The sequence below is a fragment of the Eschrichtius robustus genome, chromosome 13 (genome assembly GCF_028021215.1).
Source record: "Eschrichtius robustus isolate mEscRob2 chromosome 13, mEscRob2.pri, whole genome shotgun sequence".
Classification (NCBI taxonomy): Eukaryota; Metazoa; Chordata; class Mammalia; order Artiodactyla; family Eschrichtiidae; genus Eschrichtius; species Eschrichtius robustus.
In genome coordinates, this window is record NC_090836.1 from 38,738,261 (window position 1) to 38,765,700 (window position 27,440).

General features: G+C 34.6%; 1 protein-coding gene across 3 annotated transcripts in view; it reads left to right on the plus strand.

Moving 5' to 3' along the window:
* The window catches only part of ARID2 (AT-rich interaction domain 2), a 173,258-nt gene that overhangs the window by 143,656 nt on the left and 2,162 nt on the right, over positions 1–27,440 (plus strand). For all 3 annotated transcript variants that reach the window (XM_068560826.1, XM_068560827.1, XM_068560828.1), the window contains 5 exons: positions 14,336–14,474; positions 14,567–14,652; positions 17,482–17,605; positions 17,695–17,786; positions 27,291–27,440. The exon at positions 27,291–27,440 is cut by the window's right edge and continues 2,162 nt beyond it. In XM_068560826.1, coding sequence (XP_068416927.1) covers positions 14,336–14,474; positions 14,567–14,652; positions 17,482–17,605; positions 17,695–17,786; positions 27,291–27,435 — 586 coding nt within the window. In that variant the 3' untranslated portion in view covers positions 27,436–27,440. The remainder of the gene's footprint in view (positions 1–14,335; positions 14,475–14,566; positions 14,653–17,481; positions 17,606–17,694; positions 17,787–27,290) is intronic.

A 27,440-nucleotide genomic window follows, 5' to 3' on the forward strand; every position in this document is an offset into this window, starting at 1 on the left:
AACTACTGATTTTCTTTCTTTCTTTTTTTTTTTTTTTTAACTATCTCTGTATAGTTTTTCCTTTTCCAGAGTGTCATATAGTTGGAATCATACAGTATGTAGCCTTTTCAGACTGGCTTCTTTCACTAAACAATATGTGTTTAAGGTTCCTCCATGTCTTTTGTGGCTTTATAGCTTATTTTTATTGCTGAATAATCTTCCATTGTTTGGATGTACCAGTTTGCTTATCCCTTCAACTATAGAAGGACATTTTGGTTTTGGACAATTATAAATAAAGCCACTATAAACATTTGTATGCAGGTTTTTGTGTGGACATACTTTTTCAACTAATTTGGGCAAATATTTAGGATTACAATTGCTTGATCATATGGTAAGACTATGTTTAGCATTGTAAGATACCGTCATACTGCTTTCCAAAGTGGCTCTGCCATTTTGCATTCCCACCAGCAATGAATGAGAGTTCCTGTTGCTCCACATCCTCGTTTGATATTGTCAGTTTTTTCAATTTTAACCATTCTGTATCTCTGTTTTAATTTGTATTTCCTTAATGACAAAAGATGTTGAGCATCTTTTCATATGCTTATTTAGCATCTGTATATCTTCTTTGGTGGGGTGCCTATTTAGATTTAATTCATTTTTTAATTGGGCTGTTCGCCAAGTTCCTAGTAAGCCATGGGTGTTAGATTTTGTCAGATACTTTTTCTACATCTATTGATATAATCATATGATTTTTCTTCTTTAGGCTATTGATGTGATGGATTACATCAATTAATTTTTGAATATTGAACCAGCCTTCCATACCTGGAATAAATAAATAAAATAAATAATTTTTTTCCCAGCTTTGCTCAAGATATTTATTCAGTGCTCTCACAGTTGGCCTCAGTGGCTCAGCAAAGGAGTAGAGCAGGGTAGGGGGGCCCACAGTGAAAAAGTGCATCATTCATTTTTCATTAGTATATAGTTCTTTTTATACATTGTTTGCTTTGATTTGTGAATGTTTTTCTTGACGATTTTTACATCTATGTTCATGAGAGATACTAGTCTAGTTTTTCTATCTTTGTGTGAGTTTAATACTAGGATAATGCTAGCCTCATAGAGTGAATTAGGAAGTATTCACTCTGCTTCCATTTTCTTGTAGGCGTCATAGAGAATTGGTATCATTTCTACCTTAAATGTTTGGTAGGATTCAGCAGTGAAACCATCTTGGCCTAGTGCGTTTTTTTCTTTTTTTCTTTTTGGAAAGTTATTAATTATTGATTCAATTTCTTGAATAATTACAGGCTTTTTCAGGTTATCTACTAATCCTTGTGTGAGTTTTGGCAGATTGTGTCTTTTATTGGTCCACTTCATCTAAGTTACCAAATTTGTGGCATAAAGTTATTCATAATATTATAATATTATTATTATCCTTTTAATATCTGTGGGGTCAGTAGCTAGAGCTCCCCTCTTATTTCTGGTATTAGTAATTTGTGTTTTCTCTCATTTTTTTCTTTTTTTAAGCTGGCTAGAGGTTTATCTCTTCCAGCTTTTGGTTTTGTTGATTTTCTCTCTTGATTCCCTGTTTTCATTTAATTGATTTCTGCTCTGATTTTTATTCTTTCTTTTCTTTTGCTTGCTATGAGTTAACATTGCTCTTCTTTCTCTAGTTTCCTAAGATGGAAGCTTAGATTATTGATTTTAGATTGTCTTTTCTAATACATACATTTAATGCTATAACTTTCCCTTTGTATACTGCATTAGCTATATCCCACAAGTTTTGGTAAGTTGTATTTTCATTTTCATTTAGTTAGAATATTTTAGAAGTTTGTTGTTTGATCTCCAAATATATGGGGATATTTCAGCTATCCTTTTGTTAGAGATTTCTAGTTTAATTCCACTGTGATCTTAAAGCATACTTTTTACAGTTTCTATTCTTTTAAATTTGTTAAGGTATGTTTTCTATCCCAGAATGTGGTCTATCTTGGTGAATGTTCATGTAAGCATGAGAAAAATGTGTTTTCTGCTATTGTTGGGTGAAGTATTATATAAATGTCAATTAGATCCAACTGATTGATGGTGCTGTTTAATTCAACTACATCCTTACTGATTTTCTGCCTGCTGGAACTGTCAATTACTGATAGAGGTGTGTGGAAGTCTCCAAGTATAAAGGTGGATTTGTCTATTTCTCCTTGCAGTTCTATCAGATTTTGCCTCATGTTTTGATGCACCTTGTGTTAGGATTACATACCTTAAGAATTGTCTTTGTGAAGAATTGACCTCCTTACCATTATGTAATAATGTCCCTCGTAATATCCTTGCTCTCAAGTCTGTTTTTCTGAAACTAATGTAATTAATCCAGCTTTCTTTTGATTAGTGTTAGCATGGTACATATTTTTCCTTACCTTTACTTTTAGTCTATCTCTGTCTTTTTATTTAACCACAGATTGTTTTTTATTTACTCTGCCAGTCTTTGTCTTTTAATTAGTGTATTGAGACCAGTCATATTTAAAGTGATTATTGCTACAGTTGTATTAATGTCTATCGTATTTGTAAATGTCTTCTATTTATTTCACTTGCTTTTGTTTCTTTTGTCTGCCCATGTTATTCTGCTTTTTTGGTTTTAATTGAGTACTTTATATGGTTCCATTTTCTCGTGTCTCTTACCATACCAATTATACTTCTTTGAAAATTTTTTATGGTTGTCCTAGAGTTTGAAATATATATTTACAGCTACTCTAAGTCTGCTTTCAAACAACAATATATGGCTTCATGGGTATTTTAGGTACCTTGTAACAGAGTATTCTTCTTTCCTAGTGTCCGTTATGCCATTGCTGTCATTCATTTTACTTATCCAAAAGCTATAATCACCAAATACATTGTTCCTATTATTTTGAACAAACATTCCTCTATTATAATCAGTTAAGAATAAGAAGTATAAAATATCTTACTTCCATTTGTTCCTTCTCTAACACCCTTCCTTTCTTTATATAGAGCTGAATTTTTGACCTCTACCACTTTCTTTGTCTCTAAAGAACTTCTTTTAACATTTCTTGTAGGCAGGTCTGCTGTGCAAATGCACTCAGTTTTTGTTTGTCCGAGAAAGTCTTTATTTCTCCTTCACTTTTGAAAGACAATTTGTGGACACAAAATTCTAGGTTGGTGAGTCTTTTTCTTTCAATACTTTATAAATATTTCACTCTACTCTTTTTGCTTGCAGGGTTTCTCAAGAGACATCCAGTATAATCTTATCCTTGTTCTTCTATCAGTAAGGTGTTTTTTTTCCCCTCTGTCTTCTTTCAAGATATTTTGTCCTTGACTTTTAGCAGTTTGAATATGATATGCTTAAGTGTAGTTTTTTACATTTATCCTACCTGATGTTCTCTGAGTTTCCTAGATCTGTGGTTGGGTGTGTCATTAATTTTGGAAAATTCTCAGCCATTCTCATTTCAAATATTTCTTCTGTTTTTTTCTCTCTTTCCTCTTTCTGCCATTCCCAGTACACATATGTTACATCTCTTGTAATTGTCTCCCAGTTCTTGGATGTTCTGTTTCCCTTTTTTTCATTCTTTTTTGTCTATATTCTTCAGTTTGGGAAGTTTCTATTGACATATCTTCAAGCTCACCAGTTCTTTCTTTTACCATGGGCAGTCTACTGATGATTTTATCAAAGGCATCCTTTATTTGTTACAGTTTGTTTTTTTAAAAATTTCTAGCATTTCCTTTTGATTCTTAGTATCTTCATTTCTCTGCTTACATTCTCTTCTTGCATATTACAGCTTTTTTCGTTAGAGCCTTAGCATATTAACCATAATCATTTTAAATTCCCAGGATGATAATTCCAAAATCTCTGCCATGTCTGAGTCTGGCTCTGATGCTTATATTGTATGTTAAGTCTGTGGTTTTTGTTTTGTTTTGTTTTAACACCTAGCATGCCTTATAAGTTTTTGTTAAAAGCTGGGCATGTATTGGTTAATAGGAACTAAGGTAAATAGACCTTTAGTGTGAGTTTTATGTTTATCTAGCAAGGAGTTAATGCTGTGTTTAATGTTTGCGCTTGTGTTTGGGTTTCCTTAGATTCTCCTTTTAAAGTAGAGTCCGTATCTTACTTATAGCTCTCTCCGTTGTAATCCACAGTCACTATACTGGAGCACTGTTGATGTGCTGATAAGGTATTGGGGAGGGGAAGCATTCTATAATCTCATGATTAAATTTCACCTTTTTTTTTTTTTTAAGTGGATTTGAGTCTAGGGGCTATGACTTTGAGAAGAGTTTCTTAGCCTTTATTTTTCTCCCCTTATGTGAGACAGGGAGTCTAAATGGGCTCAAGTTTTCTGATTGCTCTTCCCCTTGGTCAGATTAGGCTCTGGTAAAGTAATTTTTCTTGGGAGCAGGCCTTAATTAAGGAGAAAAGAACACCCTGGGCATATTTTAAAATGTTACTTTCTCACTCTCCCTGTTGGAAGTGCTAGGGGGTTGTTCTCGTCTTCACCATGAGAACCTGCTATGGTTCCTGGAAATAAAACTCACAAAAGTGTGGGCTTTCCCCAGAGACTGGCCCTTCAGGATTTTTTGCCTTTCAAGATAGTCCATACTGGGTCTCCATCAATTCCTGCTTCAGTACTCCTACCAGTTATTGACTTAAGCAGTTATTTGTGTTTCTCTGTATTCAACTGTATGTCTAGTTTTCAGGGAAACAGTTTGCCTTGTGACCTCAGTTCTCTGATATTTTAAGAAGAGTTGTTAATTTTCATTTTGTTCAGCTTTTTTCTTGTTCTGAGGATGGGAGTGACAGCTTCCAAGCTCTTTATATGTATGAGCAGAAACTAGAGGTCCTTATTCTTATCTTTATTCTTACTAATATATTGTCAGCCTGATGTTAACATCAGTTTATAATTGAAATATATAAACAATGTATGATTATATTTTGTCTTTTTTTTTTTTTTCAAAGAAAGGATAACCCCCAAAATTCCCTGTAATAAAAAACACCTATGAACTGCTTTTTTAATTCTGTGTAGTTGGCGAAAGCACTCAATACCTCTGGGTAGCCAGGAATTTACATTCATTGTTTTCAGTACTGTATTTCTTGGCCAGTGTTCTTTGAATGGGCAGTGTCGGGATAAAGGAGAAATTTGAGAGAGCCCCTCCAACTTACCTCAACAATAGGATCGCTGCTTTTTGCCTTATGTATAGGGGTTTTAAGTCATATTTTGTTTGCACAATGGGTTCTACTGCTATGAAGATATTTGAAAGCCACGTTTTTAGAATATGCTTTTCCTCATAGATATCTAGTTAATAATTGCTACTGAAAAGGTGAAAATTAATCTACCTTTGGGAGGAACATAGTCTATGTTGTTTTTCTATTTAGAATTCCATCATTAAAGGTCAAACTAGAAATGTAAAGAATCTCAAGCTTATTCTAAACAAACATGTCCAACAGGGAAACCGTTCTGTCTAGGAACCAGGGACTAATATTTGTACTAATAAAATCAGTATTCCCTGACCACCCTGGAATCTACTCAAGTGATGCTGAGGTTCAAATTACTGGGTTCCTACTGAACCTTATGCAGTAGTAGTTCCTCCTAAAGATTCTAACATAGGTTTTATTACTCCTACTATACAAGCCTGAATAATATTTTTGTATCAAGGTGAAGTTTAAATAACTGTTGGTCTCATGGGAAACAATAGAAAATAATAACAACAACCACCAGCCTCACTGTATGCTATGAATGAATAAAAACTTATAAAAACTTATAGGTACTAGAATTTGTATTCTCAGTAAAGGTGCTTCTACTTTGTCTAGAAATATCATCCAAAGTTTATGGTAAATCTTTAATTTCTTCTAGTAATTGAAATTTCAAAAATATTGTAGTCATTTTTAATAGTAAAATGAAAAAATTGAAATATTTAACAAAAACTGATGGCAGTTTTATACATTTTGTTTAATGTAAAGAAGTATCTAAAGACCAGTTGAGTGTGATATATGAAACTGCCATCTTGATTATTTGAAAATGTTTGATAAGTAAGATATCCAGAGTGGAAATTTGTAATTCATGATACTGTGCCTTCATCAATGACTGCTTACTTCAGTTAAGTTGCCAGTTTAAGTTGAAATTAATCAATAAGATTGATCAACAGGATGGGTTACATGGAATAGGAGATGAAGTTCATTTTATAGCATCTTTTGTCAGAATTTTGTGGTCATAAAACCAGAAGATATCTTCAGAGGGTTGATGCTTTGGCTTCTGGAAGTTTTTTCACATTAGTACAATATCTGGCACATAAAAGGCTTTTAATTAATATTTGTTGAGTGCATTAATTGAGTGAAGATTAACTAGATTGATTATGTAGTCAACAGTTCTTTGCTGACCTAGTTTGTTGGCATTGTGTCTTTTCAGCCATCAAGATAACAGTTCATCATTGTGCTATTTTTACATTTATAAAATCATTTATATTTTATGTAAAAGCTCTAGAATCACTGGGTATTTTGCTAATACAACTAATAAGCCTTTATAAATGTAAGATTAATTTCATGTAATAGTCTTTTTTGGTAACATTAGTTTGAGGAGTATGTGTTCCTTGTGTTCCTTAACTACTGACCTGCCGTAAATAAAAAAGTATGATTAGGAAAAGTCCCAGTTTCCTCCACAGTTGATGACAGAGTTGTTTTTTGGTTTGTTTTTTATTTTTGGTTTTTGTTTGTTTGTTTGTTTTTTACCTTGCTTCCTTCTTCCAAACACTGAATACCAAAGACTACTTAAAGATGGTACCTGAAAGCAAAAAGTTATATACCATGAGACAAATTTGCCAAATTGTGTTGAAGTCCTTTTCATTGTTACTTAAAATATTTGGGAAAAGAATTTCTTGGGGTGAGAATCTAGCCTGTAGATTCTTTATTTATTCTTTGGAAACTGTGTACAAAATAAGGAGAATTATGTACCAATGCTAATCTCAAGCCTAGTATACTTTCAGAATTTGCCAGCATTTTAAAAACAGAAAAAAAATTATAGCATAATAGATACTGTGGATAAAAGTGTAGTGCCTCAGTTTTTACCTAGTAATGAATGTATACATATTATCCAAGTAAACAATTATGTATTCTAGTATAGTAGAAAAATATCAGATCTTTGGTGTTAAGACATATCTGGTTTCAAATCCCAGCTCTTGCCACATAGTTCTGTGGCTCTAGAAAGTTATAGAAAGCTTGAAAGCTTGTTTCCTCAGCAGTATAGTGGGGATAGTTTTGCCTTCTTCTGAGAGCCATCATAGAATTCAAATAACATGATGTTTGTGAATATGCCAGATACATAATAAGCCCTGAGCAAACAGAAGTTCAGGTACTTTACACTGTGTGCAGCTTTGTCAAGAACAGTGTGAGGTGGTATACTGTCATAGCTTTCAAGAAATTCAGGCAAGTATCCTAAGTCTCAAGTTTATTTGTGTGCTTTATTTACCTCATTAAAAACACACGAATACACACATCACCATTCATTTTTATCTCCAAGCTCATGCTTAGTTTATTAAGCATAACATTATTGTAATGCCTAAATTGTGCAAATATACTTCCGTACTACTTTTCAAATGCGAACTATTATTTTAGCCCGTATTCAGATTTTAGTGGAGGGTTCACATTTTAAAAGCATATTTAAACAAGATCCCTGAGAATATGTTGTCTGTTTTGCTGTGTAAAATATGTGACTACATCACAGATCAGTAGGTTAGTAGGAGTTGGTGCTAGAGGATCAAAGAACAAATATAGAAATCCTTTCCTCTGTTAGTTTTTAGTAATATTACTACTTTTATTAATATTTTATTATAATATTATTGATACTATTACTTATTAGGAGGAAAGGAGGCAGAGCCAAAGGCAGTTGGTTTTTGCTGTCCTCCTTTGGGAACCCCCTTCCTCGGTTGAGATATTTCCCATAAATTGTTACTGGGAGGCAGGACAATAGGCCAGATACTTGCTTCTTTCCTCATTGCCTTTGGTAGCTAAGCCAGTCAGTCAGTCGTTCCTATCTGTGGCTTTGAATCTGGACTGACTGGGGCAAAGAAGCTGAGAGTGGAGAATTCATTTCTGTAGCAACAGCAACATTTAATTTCCAAGAACACAAGTACTGATTTTGGGCTGTCCAGTTTGCATTTGTAATTTTTAGTCCTATGTTAAAGCAATAAACTAATTTCTTTTAATAGCTGTCCTTTTTTTTTTTTTTTTGGCCGTGCTGCGTGGCTCGTGGGATCTTAGTTCCCTGACCAGGAGTCGAGTCCGTGCACCCCTGCAGTGGAAGCTCGGAGTCCTAACCACTGGAGCGCCAGGGAATTCCCAGTAGTTGTCTTTTTTTTTATATTTTGAACTTTAACAACTGGATATAATAAAACTGGGTTTAGTCTCCCAGCAAAGTTGTTGGTTTGGGCTTCCCCCACCTCCAAGTGTTAGCAGCTTTTTACTAAATCTTTAAATACAAATAATGTGTACCTTTGATATTTCTTTTGCCGTAGAATATTATCTATGTAAAACAACTAGATGTCAAGGGTTGACGTAAAAGGTAATTGTTCTACAACTAATAATATAGCTTTTTTTAAAACCTAAAATATGTTTGCAGTGTAGATTTTTGGGTATATCATTTATGTGCATTTATTAACATTTAAATGCACACCTTGCTTTTAAGCTAAAATTTTCTTACAAAATATATATCCCATGTGTTTTAAGTCAAATTAAATTTTTTTGCAGCAGGAGGGCTATTAAGAGGGATATGGAATACTTTTTGGTCATTAAAGAAAAATAGCCTGCCAAGAACTTGAGCAATTAAGAAAACTGTAAATGAAACTACCTGAACTGAAGTGCTATTTTCAGCCCTTTTAGTTATGTTTTAAAGACAAAGGAAACAATCTTAGCTTTATAGATAGAGATGTTTGCTTTTAAACTGTTCTTTTGCATATGGTGAATTATTAAAATATCATAACATTTAAAATGTATTATTAATATATTACCTCCTTGCATAGATTGCAGGCTTTTAAGTAATAAAATCTTAAAGTAGTAGAAAAAGTGTGCTTCATTTACTTCACTTATGTTTTCATGATGCCTAAGGAAGTGTTTGATGGTAGGAAAAGTGACAATAATAATCACAGTATGGATTACACCAATAAAGTAATGGTTTTTGGCTTTTAAAAGTTTTGGTAGAAAGTGATTTAACCTTCAGTGTTTGCTTAGGGGAGTTGGAATCAGGACACTTGCACCTAGTAGCCTTATGTGAATAACTTGTTTAGTTTAACCAAACAGCTTTGAACTAGGATAAAAGAAAAAAGGAATTTGGCTGAAAGGGATTTCAGTGAAAGCATAAAAGCTAATCCTGAGCTTTAGCTGCAGTTATTTACGTAATGAGCAGGGGACTAGCCATTATAAATTGTACTGATGATGTAATTGAAAATAATATATATCTTTGAAAGATGGCCAGTGACTGAGAAAAAAAGCATCAGATATAGTTACTATAATAAATGTATTAGGTATTAAATTTTGTATCACTTTGTCAAATATTGTAAATCTAGTTTCTGTCTTTTGTGAAAGTAACAGGATCAGAGGAAAAGTGTTGTTTCTTTTGTTTTTAGTTGGAGTAGCATTTATATTGTTACACTTAAGTATAAGATTCAGTAGAAAGGAAAAGATAGAAGATGCAAAAGAACAGGTAGTTTATGAAGGAACACAATAGCATCCAGTGTATAAGTGAAGGAGTTAACTCTGGAAACAGTGACTACTTCTGGGTAATATCCAAGGGAAGGAAAGATGATTAATGACAGAAGATTTAATATATAGAAAAAGGAAGTTAAGGAAGCTCTAGTAGAGTAACTTAAGTTCCTTCAGTAATAACCTTTTTTTTTTTTTTTCAGAGATATGAAAGTCCCTATACACTAATACGGGTGAAGATGAGCTCTAAAATAGTAAGATTGAGGTTCAGTGTTTAACAAAAGGTGAAAGTTTGGAGCAGTTTCTGTGGGGAATGTTTTTAGGAGCAGAAATTAATAAAATGAGTTGTGAGTAATAGTAAGAGTCACTTGATAATCGGGACCATAAACTTGGAGGTGGGCTAAATTTTATTGAGCAAAGCTTGGCAGTTTTGGAGTTGTGGGAAAGAATCTCAGAGTAGATGATTAGCCGGATGGGCAAGGTTAAAAAAAAAGAGGTTACCAGTGCCACCACTACAATGACTACTACTAGTAATAACGATCGTGATGATAATTTATTGTTGGCATACTATTTGCCAAATAATTTTACACGTATCATCACATTTAAGCCCCCCAACCACCCTGGAAGCTAGATTAACAGTAAGTAAAATGAGTTTCAGAGAAAAGTTATTTGCCCATTTCCTCTGCCTGTGGTTGTGTGTCCCCAGAGTTGTGTGTGGGGAGGGGGGGAGGCACCCTTCAGATTGTACATGCCAGAAATTGTATATTTATTACAACAGTTTTTCAGCAGATGGCAGTAAAGAATCTTAAGGAAGGTATTCTTTAAATTTGTACAAAGGCACCATATAATCATACTGTGGCAGCAGTATATAAAATTGTATCAGTAACAGACCCAGTCTTAGACTCACAGACATAGAAAACAAACTTATGTTTACCAAAGGGGAAAGGGCATGGGGGAAGGATAAATATATGTGTAACTGAATCACTTGCTGTACACCAGAAACTAACACAACATTGTACATCAACTATACTTCAATTAAAAAAACAAAACAGACTCAGTTTTGTTTAAAAAACACATATACACAGAGAAGACTTAAAGCATATATACCAAAATGTTAGCAGTCTGGATAATTGGATCACAGAGAATTTTTATTTTCATTTGGTCGCTCTTTTGAATTTTTCTGATCTCTTTAAATGAACATGTTGTTTGTTTTGGGGGACTTGGGGTAGGTTGTTGATGGGAAGGTAGTAGTCAGGAAGATTGTTTAGACACACTTGTAAACAGTAGTGACATCCCATTTCATGTCTTATTCTTCTCCGTCTCAGAAAAATCCATAGTGTTCTGAAAACTCACTGTTTTGCATTGAAATTACATTTAAGCATTTTAAATCCAGATATTCCACTTAGGGGATTTGGAATCCCTAACTTCTCTCCACCCTCATATGATCACTGTAGCCAACTTCATCACTATTTTAGAACTTCACCTTGTACCATAGTCAGTCAGAGACTGGTTTGTATGACTCGAACAGTTAGATGAATAAAGAGAAAATAGACTTAGGATGAGGGGAAACATAGTAGGTAAGAGGGAAATAATAGATTCTGTCTTGGGCAGGTAAAGTGAGCACTTAAAAATTCTTGTCTTAAAACCACACACACACAGAGTTGTGTATATTTAGTAATTTAAATTGATCTAAAGAAGTACTAACTTTGTCCTTTTTTCTTGTGACTGGTGAATTCATCAATTTTATGTATTGTAAATAAACTTGATTCATTTAATGTATTGCAAAATAGTTTAAAAATAGATACCATTTTGACTAGTGACAAGTAGTAGTACATTTGGATTTTGGTTTGTGTGTCTGTGTGTGTGTAAACAATTTTACTTTTCAATTAATAAATTAATAGTATTTAGGTAAAATCTTAAAAGTACAATAAGAACTGTTTTCTTGTGACAGTTAGTTGTACTCCAGTCATATATTTCATATTAATGAAATCGCATTATGAGTACTGAAAAGTAAAAGAAATTCCAAAACTAAAAATGTACTTAACTGATTTTAGTTACACAGTAAACTTTTTAAAAAATCACATCCCCATGAGTTATTTATTTTATAAGTAGAATTTTGTACCTTTTGACTTCCTTCACCTATTTCACATTCCGCCCTCCCGTCTCCTGCCTCTGACAACCACCAGTCTCTCCTCTTTACCGATGAGCTTAGTAGGAGGGTTTGTCTTGTTTTGTCTTGTTTTTCTTTTTTTCAGCTTCCACATATTAAATGAGGTCATAGGGTATTTGTCTTTCTCTGTCTGACATATTTCACTTAGCACGATTCCCTTGAGGTCCATCCAAGTAGTCACAGATGGCAAGATTTTGTTCTTTTTTTATGGCTAATATTTCTGTGTGTGTGTGTGTGTGTGTGTGTGTGTGTGTGTGTGTGTATACCACATTTTCTTTCCATTCATCTGTCGATGGACACTTAGGTTGTTTCTGTATCTTGGCTATCGTAAATAATGCTGCAGTGAACATGGGGACGCACATTTCTTTTCAAGTTAGTGTCTTCATTTATTTGGATAAATTTCCAGAACAGGAATTGCTGGATCATATGGTAGTTCTATTTTTAATATTTTGAGAAACCTCTATATTGTTTTCCACAGTGGCCACACCAATTTGCATTCTCACCAAGAGTGCACAGGGGCAGGGGTTTTGTTTTCTCCATATCCTCACGAACACTTCTTATTTCTTGTGTTTTTGATAGTAGTCATCTTAACAGATGTGAGTTGATATCTCTTTGTGGTTTTGATTAGTGATGTTGAGCATTTTTTCCTGTACCTGTATGTCTTCTTTGGAAAAATGTCTATTTAGAACCTCTACCCATTTTTTACTTTGGGGGTTTTTGCTGCTGAGTTGTATGAGTTCTTTATATATTTTGGATATTAACCCCTTATCAGATATATGATTTGTAAATGTTTTCTCCCATTCAGTACATTGTCTTTTCATTTTGTGGATCGTTTCCTTCGCTTTGCAGAAGCTTTTTAGTTTGATGTGGTCCCACTTGTTTATTTTTGCTTATCGTTGGCTTTGTTTTTGGTATCAAATCTACAAAATCATTGCTGAAGCCTATGTCAAGGAGCTTACCACCTATGTTTTCTTCTAGGCGTTCTATGATTTCAGGCCTTACATTCCAGTCTTTAATCCATTCTGAGTTAATTTTTTTGTATGGTATAAGAGAACAGTCCAGTTTCATTCTTTTGCATGTGGCTATCCAGTGTTACCAACACTGCTTATGGAAGACAATGCCTTTTTTTCTATCGTATATTTATCACAAATTACTTGACTATATATAGGTTTATTTCTGGGCTTTCTGTTCTATTTCATTGATCTATGTGTCTGTTTTTATGCCAGTACCATACTGTTTTGATTACTATAGCTTTGTAATATAGTTTGAGATCACAGCACATGATGCCTCCAGCTTTTCATGTTTCTCAAGATTCCTTTGGCTTTTTGAGGTCTTTTGTGGTTCCATACAAATTTTAGGCTTGCTTGTTCTATTTCTATGAAAAATGCCATTGGAATTTTGATAGGGATTGCATTGACTCTGTAGATTGCTTTGGGTAGTGTGGACACTTTAGCACACTACACTAATATTAATTCTTTGAACCCATGATAGTTTTACAATAAACTGTTGGTAAGTATTTATATAGATGAATATAAATGGTATGAAATATGTCAGTTACAATGATTTTTGACCTTGTCTTTTATAATTCAGTATTTATTTCTTTTGATTAAAATTTATTTTAAAATGCCTGTCATTTCCTGAAGGAATTTTAGTTTGAAATATATATGTGCTCCACATCAAAAATTGGCTCAAATATAGATACGTTTATCTGACATCCATAAAAAATTAGATCCTGAGAGAGCTGCCATAAACTTCAAAGATATTGACTGTACAAATATTTGAGTTACTAATTAGTAATTGAAGTCTTTTAACGTATTCTTTGCTGTCTGGATTCCAGTATTCTTTCATTACCATGTATTCTGATTAACAAGGGAGTATAGTATCTGATTTTCTTCCGGTTTCTGTCCTTGGCCAGGTACACTCAGGCACTGGTATTATTAATATTAAGCCTCAGGGTCTGGAGTGAGTAGGGTGTGATGGTGGAGAAACGAGAGACATGACTTCTTAAACATGGATGGACATACAAAATGTGAATTCAACTAAAAAGTCAGAATCACCAAAATGTGTAGCATTTAGATTTTTAGATTGAATATGCTAGAGTTTATTATATGTAATATGAAATCTGATAAATGCTTGAGCAGCTTCTAAAAGTACAAGAGTATGGTATTTGTTTATAAGATAATGTTCTGTTGTGTTTTAAAATGAAATTTTATTTACTTTCAAGAGATTCTTAACTGACCTTCATTGAAGGTAGGGAATTGAGAATGAAACACTAAGCTTAAAACAAATTACCAGAAGTGTTCAGAACAATTGAGTATTTGGCTTTAAATATAAGCAGAAATTTTAAAAATATTCTTTGAAATGAAATGAACTTGAAATTTGTTTGCACTATTTTGCTTAATATTTCTATATATTGATCTGGAGCTTTTGTATTAGGAGAGCAGGTTTTCTATTTTAAAGAACATATCTAAGAGTTAGAGAACTTCTACTACTTTTATTTTTTGTAGGTGGTTTCAGACCCCCTCACAGGTTTTCTACCATGCAGCAACTGAACATGGAGGGAAGGACGTATATCCAGGGCAGTGTCTTTGGGAAGGTTGTGAGCCTTTTCAGCGACAGAGGTTTTCTTTCATTACCCACTTACAGGTACACTTTCTTAATTCTATTTGGTTTGTAACTCATTTGGTTGTGTTAAAGATCTTGATGCATGTGTTTTTTACTTCCTCTTTCTCAAAAAGGACAAACACTGTTCAAAGGATGCCCTGCTTGCGGGATTAAAACAAGACGAACCAGGACAAGCAGGAAGTCAGAAATCTTCTATCAAGTAAGGAATCTGAGTTTACTTCCTGTTGCACAAAAAAAAAGACAAATCAGGAAACCAGGCAAAACTTAGTAATAAAAGGCGATTTAGTGTATCGGGAGACGGGAAACCTGGGTTGTAGTCCAGCTCTACCATTAACCAGCTATGTGTGTGACCCTGTTCAAATTGTGTAAGTGCCCTAGGAATCACTTCTCATTTTGGCTGGACCACATGGTCTGTAAGTACCTTGTAGCTCTAATATTTTGATTCCACTATGTAGACAGGTCATTGGAAGTAATGACAGATGATATATGAGAAATGCTTTGTAAACTGGAAATAAATATATGGTTCTTTGTCCTTGAGAGAGTAGTTGAACGTGTACTTGATAATGGCAAAGAGATTTATTCTTAACAGCTACTCCTGAGGAGAGGCCAAGGTGGCATGTGAGGGTCCAGTGTAAAATTGTGTATGTCACATTTACCATATGGTTATTCATTCACCTATTATTTCATGAACACACACTTGTAGTCAAGTTCTGAGTTAGCTGTAGATTCCTGTAAGGTCCTTATTAGATTTACATAACATTTCCTGTTCTGTTTCTGAGGCCTTTAATTGTACACTCTGTAACCTAAAAAATACAGTCAGCCCTCCATATCCTCAGGTTCGGCACCTGAGGATTCAACCAACCAGGGATCAAAAATACTTGGAAAAAAAAAATTTCAGGAAGTTCCAAAAAGCAAAACTTGAATTTGCCATGCACTGGCAACTATTTACATAGCATTTACATTGTATTAGGTATATAAGTAATCTAGAGATGATTTAAAGCACACAGGAAGATGTGTGTAGGTTATATGCAAATACAGTCGTCACTCGGTATCTGCCTGGGATTGGTTCCAGGATTTTGGTATCCACAGGGGATCCTGGACCCAATCCCCCGTGGACACCAAGGGACAACTGTATTTTAAATTCTCATAATGTGAAAATAAATTAATTTGTCACCATTTATTGAGATACTGCTGTGTACTGGGCATTATGCCAGACATAGGGTCTTCTAAGAACAAGATATAGTGTAACTTCACAGAGTTGAAATTCTAGACAGAGAACTAGAAGTATAGGAACACAGAAGCTGCTTACATACTTTATTCATTCCATTACTGTTTATTCTCTCCATTACTATTTATTCCACGTGCTAGGCACTAAGGTATAGCACGAGGTATACGTGACCAAGATGTTTTGCTGTTTTCAAGTCTGGAGATGCAATGAGAGGTATAGGTAATTCTTATTATATGGTGTAATAAGTCCTAAAATGAAGATACGCACAAGACACTGTGAGAGCCCACCTAAACCAATCTAGGAGACCAGGGAAGGCTTTCTGGTAGAAAGCACATCCAAACTGAGACCCAAAGAATGAGGAGTAAATAGCTGAGAGTTTCATAAGCCATAATCACGAGTTTGGATTTTACCCGAAAGGCAGTAGAAAGTCATTTTTCTGCCAAGTATCTTTTTCTGTAATTTTCACTGTACAGTTGACCCTTGAACAGCACAGATATGAACTGGGAGGATCTACTTATATGTGGATTTTTGTCACAGTAAATACTACGGTGCTGCACCATCTGTGGTTGGTTGAATCCACAAATGTGGAACTGTGGATATGGAGGGCCAACGGTAAAGTTATGTGCGGATTTTTGACTGCAGAGAGAGTGGGTACCCCTAACTCCCGTGTTGTTCAAGGGTGAACTGTATTTAATTTCTGTGTATTATGTAGCCTATAAGAGTATGTTGCAGTATGTTTGATTTTGCTCAAATTTGGAGGAACTTATATTTGGTATATCAGTTACAATCAATCAAAAATTTTTGTCACTTATACATAAAATCTAATAATAATTTTTATCTGTGTCCGTATATAGGTATCCTTACTTGTAGACATCTATATGTAGATATAGATAAAAAGTGGTTTACAATTTAAAGATTGCTTTTATGTTAACTTACTTAATATTCAGAATTAGTTTACTTATGTAAAAAGGTGCCAGAAATATCCCCACTTTACAGATGCAAAACCTGAAGCACAAAGGGGCAAACTGAACTTGAAAGTCATGCAGCTAGTTACGGTGTCAGAAATAGGATTTCCTCACTGTGAGCCAGTGCTCTCGCCACTACTGCCCCACCAGAATACAACAGATACTGACACAATTTTTCTGCTTGGCGAAGGAAACCTAGAGTAGTTTGAAATCTGATTTTATATAAAATCTATCTCTGCAGTCCCTCCATTCTGTATCTTTCCTAAAGAACAGTAGAGCTATACTGAAAGAATTGATTGAAATTAGTAAATAATGACGAAAAATTATGTAACGTAGTAATAGTTTGAAGTGTAGTAGTTGGCATAATTTTGTATTATTATCATATTAGGTTATCTTTTCCTGGGTGACCTATACATATACCAGTACATTCTCAGGTAATATTATTTTACTCCTAGGTACAGTTTAGCAAATATAATTTGCAGCTCAAATTGTGGACTAGTCTTTGTTAACATCTTTACATTGCATTCAAAGGTGTGAACTTCACAACTTTGAATACTATGTTGTATTTATATATGGGCTGTACCAGAACATCTGTTGTTTGCTTTAAAGTTGATAGATTGGAAAATAAAAGACTTGAAACTTCTCCTTGATACCAAGAGCCCTTATGCCTAGGCTGACGCAAGAGTAAATATTACTGCTGGGCCACGGGAGCTTTTACTCACCCTGTATCCAGAGTTTCAGAGTAACCACCTTAGGGGTTGGCAGGTGGGTCATTCGTTATCGGTCTGTCTGCAGCATCATGTTAACAATCTCTTTCTCTCTCTGGTCAATTTAGGCAGCCAGCTGTAGGGGGCACAAGCTCAACTCCTAGAGCACAGAAGGCCATTGTGAATCATCCCAGTGCTGCCCTTATGGCTCTTAGGAGAGGATCAAGAAACCTTGTCTTTCGAGATTTTACAGTGAGTAAGCCTCGAAAGCCTTATCTGTAAAGGTGTGCACACTGTGTGATTTAGATCTTTATTCTTTTTCTTTTCCTTTCCTTTTTAAGGATGAAAAAGAGGGACCAATAGCTAAACACATCCGACTAACAGCTGCCTTAATATTAAAAAATATTGGTAAATATTCAGAATGTGGTCGCAGGTGAGTAATCTGTTTTCTGTAGCCAGAGTGAATCTAGATTATTTTACTTTTACCTATAAGTTAATAAGGTTAGATGTCTGCATGTTATTCACTGCTTTTCTCATCAATTTTTGGATATGTCCGAAAGCTTATGTCAAGCTCAGGCCATCATGGATTCTTAAAAGACAAAAAAGTAGAAGTTGAAACAACCAAAAGGTTTTCTTTTAACTTGTTTCATCAGGTTAAATTTCTTGCTGGTCATAGAATTGAAGTTTATTTTATTTATTTATATTCATTTATTTATTTTGGCTGCATTGGTTCTTCATTGCTGCGTGTGGGCATTCTCTAGTTGTGGCGAGCAGGGGCTATTCTTTGTTGCGTTGCATGGGCTTCTCACTGCAGTGGCTTCTCTTGTTGCGGAGCACAGGCTCTAGGTGCACGGGCTTCAGTAGTTGTGACACACGGGCTCAGTAGTTGTGGAGCACGGGCTTAGTTGCTCCGTGGCATGTGGGATCTTCCTGGACCAGGACTCGAACCCATGTCCCCTGCATTGGCAGGCGGATTCTTAACCACTGCACCACCAGGGAAGCCCTGATCATAGAATTTAGAGCAAAATGTAGATCTACAGGAGAAAACTTAGGAGGTTACTGGGAGGAAAAATGAATTGCTCACTTGAATCATGTGGAATTAGAATGGAATTCAGTTTGATAATTACCGTTTTAATGAAACCATCAAAGCCATACGTGTGCTAAGATTCACTATAATACTCTGAAGTTTTAAAAGTTACTTTTTAGGGGACTTAAGAGAAAACTTAGAATTTTGTAGATCTATAGCAACTGGAAACAATAACTCTAACCCTAGAGAGAGCAAATGTGGATTTGCCTCCCTTGTCTCCCTTGAAGCTTGAAACTAGTATTCTAGTATTATTCCTCCTCCATCTTCAGCTGAGCCAACTCAGGCTCCTTCATGGGGAAGTTGTCCTCTGATGCATCTTGCCTTCCAGATAGTGATTTTCTCTCCTGGTCTCTCTCCTCTCACATACTATTAATCGAATCTACCTTGGTTCTCCTCCCCCCATTTTACCTTGTGTTAGGTCTTTAATGATATTTCTTGCAGTAACCTTCCAACTGGACTTTCCAAACATAAAAACAGTGCCATCAATAACAAAAAAAAAAAAAGCAGTTAATTTAACTATATCAAACTTTAAAGCTTCTGTAAATTAATGATGAATAAAACTTAAAACTAAAGTTTTTAAAAAGTATTTTTAATGACAAAAGTTACTATATTTAGTGTATCAAGTATTCCCACAGAGGAATAAGAAAAATTCTTAACACTCAAATGAAAAATAAGCATAGTTTTTCAGGAAAAAAAAAAGAAATATGAAGGTTTCGTCGTTAGCATCTCCCAGCTTCATTCATAACGTGAGTTCTTCCTTCCTTTCTCACTGTATTTCCCTCCCCACCCCTCCTTTTGCTACATTTCAATTTTAGCCAAACTAAACTACATGCAGATTCCAACCATGCAAGACGTCTCTCGTGTTGCACTTTTGTACATTTGTTCCAGTGCTATAACTGTCCTCCCTGTGTTGTGGCCCATTTAGTATCTGCAAGCCCTCCCTGATTCAGCTCAGACGTTGGCTTCTGTGTGCTGCCTTTCCTATGCTGTGTTCCCCTTCCTCATTGAGTTTGTTCTTCTCTGTTTTTATAACATGTCTGTCTTATAACATTTCATCTTACTGTTTTGTAAGTAGTTTTTTATGTGGCTTTTTTCCACTACTGACCTAAATACAGATTTTCTCTGATTAATCTTTGTAGCCCAATTGCCCAGTACATCAGAGATAATCCCTACTTCCTGTTCATCCTTCAAGACTCAACCCAGGTTACCTCTTCCTTTCCTGACATCTCCCTCACTACCTACCCTTGACCTAAGGTGCCCCCCCACACATTGCATTGTTACCACCTTACATGATGAGATCTGTGAAAGCAGGGTTTGAATATTTATTTTTGTTTTTTTGTCCTCAGTGCCTAGCATAGTGTTGGGAATATAATAGTGATTCAATAAATATTTGATTGATAGACAGATGGAAGGGAAGAAGGTCTCAAAAATTCATTTTTTCCTAGAGTTCTGATCTGGAATTTGTGTAGACAGTTGGAATTCTAGAAGTAATTTTATAACTTTTTCCTCACATTCAAATTGTACATTCTTAGGCTTACAGCAAAGCCACTTTGGCTACATCTAATATAATTATTGAACCAAAAGTTTTCATCTTACAGTTTGTGTTTTGTTGTTGATTTTGTTATTTTATTTAACTCTAAACCTTCTAGATGTCTTTTGGCATCTTCAGGTGCTATGATCTTAGAAAAGCAGAAGCAAAAGAATTAAAACAATCCATTAAATTCTTCCCATTCACCCTCCCAGTCTGGGTTGAAATCCCCATGTAGAACCTCTATTGAATATCTCCAGTAAGGAGGAGTTTTGCTAGAGCAGGAGTACTGACAGAATCTGGCAAAGCATATGTGAAGAAAAAAGTATAGGAAATCAGATACTGCAAAAGATAATTCTTTGTTGGTATATTATATTTCCTTGTCTCTGGTGGAGTAAGTTACCGGGTGTGATTTTTTTTTTTTTTTTTTTAAACTAAAGCAAATTCTATTTGCAATAAGAAAATTACAGGTCAACGGGAAGATATATGGAAATTTACTTTCATTCTTACAGTACAGGATACTGAAGAGTATGAAATGTCAGCATTTTTTAAAATTTTAAGTTCAGAGTCTGATTGAATAATGTAAACTTTTTAAATGCAGTTTATCTCCTTTATGATTAAACTTGAGCTTTGGAGAATTGCAATATATTTCTCCTCTTTTTGATGTATACCTTTTGTCTGTGTAATACATGGGTCTTATTTAAAAATCAAATGATACTTTCACTGATAATGAACAATCTGAAAAAGAAACGAACAATTCTATTTACAATAAATCAAAAGAATAAAATACTTAATCACATTAACCAAGGAGGTGGAAGACTTGTACATTGAGAACTATAAAACATTGCTGAAAGAAATTAAAGAAGATGTAAATAAATGGAAAGACATCCTTTGTTCATGGATTGGAAGACTTAATATAGTTTAGATGTCAATACTACCCAAAGCAACCTACAGATTCAATGCAACCCCTATCAAAATTTCAGTGACAGTTTTGCAGAAATAGAAAAATTTGTTCTAAAATTCATATGGAATCTCAAGGAACCTTGAATAGCAAAACTATCTGGAAAAGGGGGAACAAAGTTAGAGGACTCACACTTTCTGATTTCAGATTTCACTGCAAAGCTATAGTAATCAAAACAGTGTACTGTCTTGAGTGACATAAAGACAGACATATTAACCAAGGAAACAGAATGGAGAGCCCAGACATATGTGGTCCTTGCATATGTGGTCAAATGATTTTCAATAAGGATGCCAATTCTCTATTCAATGAGGAAAACTGGAATGAGGAGTTGGGAAAACTGGAAATTAACATGCAAAAGAATGAAGTTGAACCCTTACCTAACACCATATGCAAAAATTAACCCAAAATGCATCAAAGACCTAAAAGTAAGAGCTAAAATTGTAAAACTCTTAGAAAAAGCTTCATGACATTGGATTTGAGAGTGATTTCTTGGATATGACACCAATGGCACAGGCAACAAAAGAAAACATAAACAAATTGAATTTCATCAAAATTAGAAACTTGTGCATCAGAGGACACTATCAACAGAATAAAAAGACAATCAACAGAATAAGAGAAAAGAATTACGAATCAAATATCTGGTAAAGGGGTTAATATTCAGACTACATAAAGAACTCCTAAAACTCAACAACAGAAAGCAAACAAACCAAATCAAAAATGGGCAGAGGACTTGAATAGAAATATCTCCAAAGAAGATAAATAAATGGCCAATAAGCATATGAAAAGATGTTCAACATTACTAATCATTAGGAAAATGCAAATCAAAACCACAATGAGGTACTACTTCATACCCATTAGAATGGCTATTATTAAAAACAAACAAACAAAAAATCGAAAACAATTAAGTGTTGACAAGGATGTGGAAAAATTGGAACCCTTGTGTGTTGCTGATGGAAATATAAAATGGCACAGCCACTGTGGAAAAGAGTGTGGCCATTCCTCAAAAAATTAAACATTTCATTCAGCAGTTCCACTTTTGGGTATATACACAAAGGAATTTAAAGCAGGGAGTTGAACAGATATTTATGCACCATTTTCATGGCAGCATTATTCACAGTAGCCAAAAGGTAGAAGCATCCCACGGGTCCATCAACAGAGGAATGGATAACTAAAATGTGTGTGTATATATACAGTGGAATATTACTCAGCCTTAAAAAAGAATGAAATTCTGATACATTCTACAACATGGATAAACCTTGAAGACATTGTGTTAAGTGAAATAAGCCAGGCACAAAATGACAAATATTGTATGATTCCACTTAAATGAGGTACCTAGAAAGTAGAACAGTGGAACAGCCCCCAGCAGGGGTTGGGGGAGTGAGGCAGTGGAGGGTTCTTGTTAGTCGTGGGAAGATGAAAAAGTTCTGGAGATGGATGGTGGTGATGGTTGCACAACAGTGCCAATGTACTTAATGCCCCTGAACTGAACACTTAAAAATGGTTAAAGTAGTAAATTTTGTAGTATGTATATTTTACCACAATTTAAAACTAAAAACAACAACAACAAAGGAAGGATTTGGGGAAGATGCAGAGTGGCTACTGATTGAGTATTTGGTTTCTTTTTGGGATGATGAAAATATTCTAAAATTGATTGTGGTGATGGTTGCACAATTCTGTTAATATACTGAATACCACTGAATTATACACTTTGAACAGGTGAATTGTGTGGTATATGAATTATATATCAATAAAGCTGTTATAAAATTTTTTTTAATTAAATGGTAAAGCTTATAACAAACTATATAGTCCCCTACTTCACCCTTCCTACCCACATCCGAGGGAGAGCTTTCAACAAGTTGAGCTAATTTTTCTGGTATTTGCCTCCATGTTTCTAAATAACATGTTTATGTTACTATTTCTTAATTTCCCTATTTTACACTTTACCTGTTGACTCTCTTTCTGTTGAACACTGTTAAAACCTCTCTTCCTTACGCTTTTCATTTCCTCATAATATTGTCACATCTTAAATCAGATATTGTTGTATTGTTTGATGATGAGCCACGTGCTACTGTTTTACATTTCTTTTTCTCTCTTTGCTTTTGGGGGGTTAATGATTGTCTTGCTTCTTGATTAGCTTTTAATGGGCCTAATGCTGATTTTCCCATATATTTCAATCAGTATCTTTCAAGCCTATGTATAAGCTATCTAAAAACTTAAACACAGTTGTTAAACCTCTATCAGTTCTACATTTTTTTCCCCTTGGAAACTGGCTTTGGTAGTCTAGACAGCTTGCTTTGTAGGCCTGGTACACAGCTGTCCTTGGGAATTCCTTCTATGTTGAAACCTTTTTCTTGAATCCTACTTTACTTCTTTTACTTGAGTTCCTCCCTCATTGTAGTAAGGTACGTCCTCCAATAATTTCAAGACCCTACCTGTCTGAAAATGTTTTTAGTCTACCCTTAGTCTTGATGGTTTGGTTAGATATAGAATTCTAGATTGAAAAATCACTTTCCTGTAAAAATCTGAGGACATTGCTCTAATGTCTTCTAGCATGCAGCTTTGCTGTTGAGAAGTCCAGTGACATTCTGATTCCCATTCCTTTGTATGAGGTCTATTCCCCCACCACCCTCCGGAAGTTCTTAGCGTCTTTTTTTTCCAGTTTCTGTTATTCTGAAATTTCATGAATGCTGTGTCTTGGTGTGGGTGTTTTTTGTTGTTGCTGTCATTGAAGTGGGCATTTCATTTCAGTGGATCCTTTCAATCAAGAGATTCATGTCCTTCAGTAGTGGGAAACTTTCTCAAATGTCTCTTTTTATATAATTCCCTGCTATCCATTGTCTGGTCCCATTTCTAGAACTTCTGTTTTTTTTGGATGCTGGACCTTTGTAGAGTGATCCTCTAACTTTCTTTTCTTTCTTAGCTTTCATTTTTGTCTGTTTAATCTGTTTTCTAGAAATTTCCTTGACTTTATTATCAAATCTACTGCATTTTTACTTCACCTGCCATGCTTTAAATTCTAAGAGCTCTTTTTAAGTTGTCAGTTGTTGCTATTTTTATAACATCCTCTTCATAGGATGAATACAGTGCTTGTTCATCTCGCTCTCAGGATATTAATGCCAGTAGTCTTAAAGTTTCTTCTGCTCCTAGTATGGTTGCTGTGTACTCGAAATTCCTTGAAATGTCTGAGGATTTGGGGCTTCATGTTATATTTTAAGAATGAAATACCTGCTAGCTAGTTGGAAGCTCTGGGTGCGTGACCCCCACGTGTCACTAGTGATTGCCATTTTAGGGTGACCCCCCGATGAACCAGTTTGTTTCCTAGAAGCCCCTCAAACGTCAGTCTTCGTAGAGATTGTTTCTCCAGGGAAGAATCTTTGATTTCCTTGCCTTTAGAAGTGGGCAACTTGAAGGAGAGTCCGTGAGGGCCTGCATTGTGGAAACAGAATTGGGGGTGGGGTGGGCAGGAGGATCTCACTTTCCTTCACACTGTCTGTGTCTCTGTAAGTCCTAACCCTTTCTGGTTTAGTTTCTCCAGAAAATGAATTTCTTTTATTCATTTTGGGAGGGAAAGGAGATAAACTTGTATCAAACTGTGCTATTTTCCTAAAAGCTGACTTGTGTCTTAAATTGTTTTCACTAATGCTACTTACAAATTATTTCTTATCTATTAAGTGCATTAAAGTGACACAATGTTTATCCTTTGTTAAACATATCAAAAAGATAAAGGAACTTTTGTAATTTGAAATTGAAAGAATATCATTTTATACAACAAAAAAGGCATATTTCATTTTTTGTCTAGTGAGTGCTTATTTAATTCTTTAAAACCTCCCAAAATAAAAGATATTAATTTATATCAAAAACGAAATTGTTACTTTAAAATCATCCTAGTGATTTAAATGTAGTCTTTCTAGTTTTATCCATGTGACATAAAAATAAAAGAAAGAATACTTTTTAACATGTGACTGTTCATCAGTTTGGAAAATATGATTTTACTTGTTAAGCTTTTGAAAGTAAAGGCTTTTTGCTTTGTCAAAATGTTCATTGATTATAGAGGGGAAATAATTTGATTCCACTTAGTAGGTTATTTTTAAATCAAGTATTTTATGGCTATTTTTTCTTTTCCAGAAAAAAAATGGTAGACATTTTATAGTTCATTTAAAAATTTGTTAAATAAACTTTTGAAGTAAATCATGCCTAAAGAAAAGTAAAAAACAACAGAAGTGTGAAGCTCAATGAACTATCACAAAGTGAACCACCCACATAACCAACCATCCAAGTTACGAAATTGATCAACACCAGTACCACGGAGTCCCTCCGAGTGACCCTGGTCTTTACCCCATCCTTGTCTGTGGGACCATTGTCCTGATCTGTAACACCATAGATTAACTTCACTTGATTTTGAACTTTATATAAGTAAAATCATACAGTATATTTTTTTTCTTGTGCTAGCTTTTTTTTTTCTCAGCATTGTTTGTGAAATTCATTCACGTTGCATGCAGTAGTACTGTGTATATATAGCAGTATAGAATTCTGTTGTATGAATATACTCAAATTTATTTTTTCCATTCTATTTTTGATGGACATATGGGTTGTTTCCAGTTTGGGACTATTAAGAATAATGCTGCTATGAACATTCTATGAACATTTTTTGGCCATATATGTACATATTTCTGTTGAGCTTTTATGAAGGATTGGTGATTCATTGGTGCTTTATTTTAGTACATAATGCCAAACAATTCCAAAGTGGTTTTATCAATTTACACTCCCTCCAGCAATGTTATGAGGAGAGAGTCTCAGTTGCTCCACATACTTGCCAACATTTGCTATTGTAATTTTAATATTTAATTTTAGCCATTCTTTTGGGTGTGTGGAGTATGTACATATGGAAATTACAAAAGCAAATACCCTAATAGCCAAAAAATGTATGAAAAGATGCCCAGCTTATTAGACATCAATCTCAATTTTTTTTTTTTTTTTTCAATCTCAATTTTTTTAAAAAGTTTTACATCTTTGTTTTGTTTCACTTTGTTTTGCTATGGTAAAGATGACTACAGTCCCCACATGTTAAATTTTGGCTTTGAATTTCTTTGTTCCTATAAATTGTTTCCTTACATTGTTTTTCATTCAAAATTTAGAAGTCTTCATCTCCTTCCTCTTCTGCTAGTTCCTTTTACTCATGGTTATTTAAATGAAGGCACTGAATCTCTTGGGTCCTTAGGTAATCTCATGCTCGTTGATTTTTTTCCTAACATTTAATGTGAAAAATTTCACACATAAGGCAAACTTGAAATAATTTTGCAGTGAACACTCTTATACCAGTCACCTAGCTTTTACCATTGACATTTTACTGTATGTACTTTCTTTATCACGTATCTACCCATCCTTCCATTTCTGGCTGATTTACCACTTTTCTCCTCAACCCTTGGCATCACTGTCTGTAGACAGTACTCATTTTTATAACTTCTCTTCTTTATATACACAGTCACAGCAATATTGTAATTTGAGGGGTGGAAAATTTCTTTCAAAGTTTATAAATTTTTTAAAAACAGCTTCTTTATGGAGTAATGTGGTATTCAGGTGATAGTTAAGCCAAATGTTGGCCTGGCTTATTTTGTTTCTTAATAAAAAGAAAGAAACTCATCATACCTACAATATAATTTTTATTTTCAAGTCATCTCTTAAAAGCAGCCATTTTGTTCCTCTCCAGCTGTTTTCTGACATGATCTGAATTTTTATTTTATTTTGCCAAGGACCCTTAACTTGAGAGCTACCCCCTTAACAAATTGTTAAGTGTACATTACATTACTGTTGACTGTGGGCACAGCGTTGCTTAGCAGATCTCTGAGCTTTTTCATCTTGCTTAACTGAAACTTCATGCCTGACGATTAGTAGTTCCTCACTGCTGCCTCCCCCCACAGGGAGGCAAACACCATTCCACTCTTTGATCCTGTTTATGAATTTGACTATTCTAGAGACCTGATCTGAATTTTCTAGAAGCATGAATGAGGAAGAATACAGAATTATGATGGGTGGTCTCCCTTATTCAGAAAAGTACCGTGGAGAAAAGGCAAACAGTCAGACACGTTGCCTAATTCTGCCACTACTATTTAACTAGCTAGAAAGTCATCTCAGTTCGGGGTGCCTCAAGTTGGCCTCAGTCTACTCATCTGTAAATTGAACGGGTTAAACGAGTTGTTTCCCAGGTCCCTCCTTCTCTTCTGCAATGCTGTATTAACATTTACTGTTTATGGAACTTTGTATTGTTTTTTTCCTTAAACTTTAGTTTCTAAATTTGCAAAATCCATAAGGAGTCATCACTGTGACCTTGGATACTGACGAACTTCTATATGTTTTTTTCCAGATTGTTAAAGAGACATGAAAACAACTTATCAGTGCTAGCCATTAGTAACATGGAAGCTTCCTCCACCCTTGCCAAATGCCTTTATGAACTTAATTTTACAGTTCAGAGTAAAGAACAAGAAAAAGACTCAGAAATGCTGCAGTGAAAAAT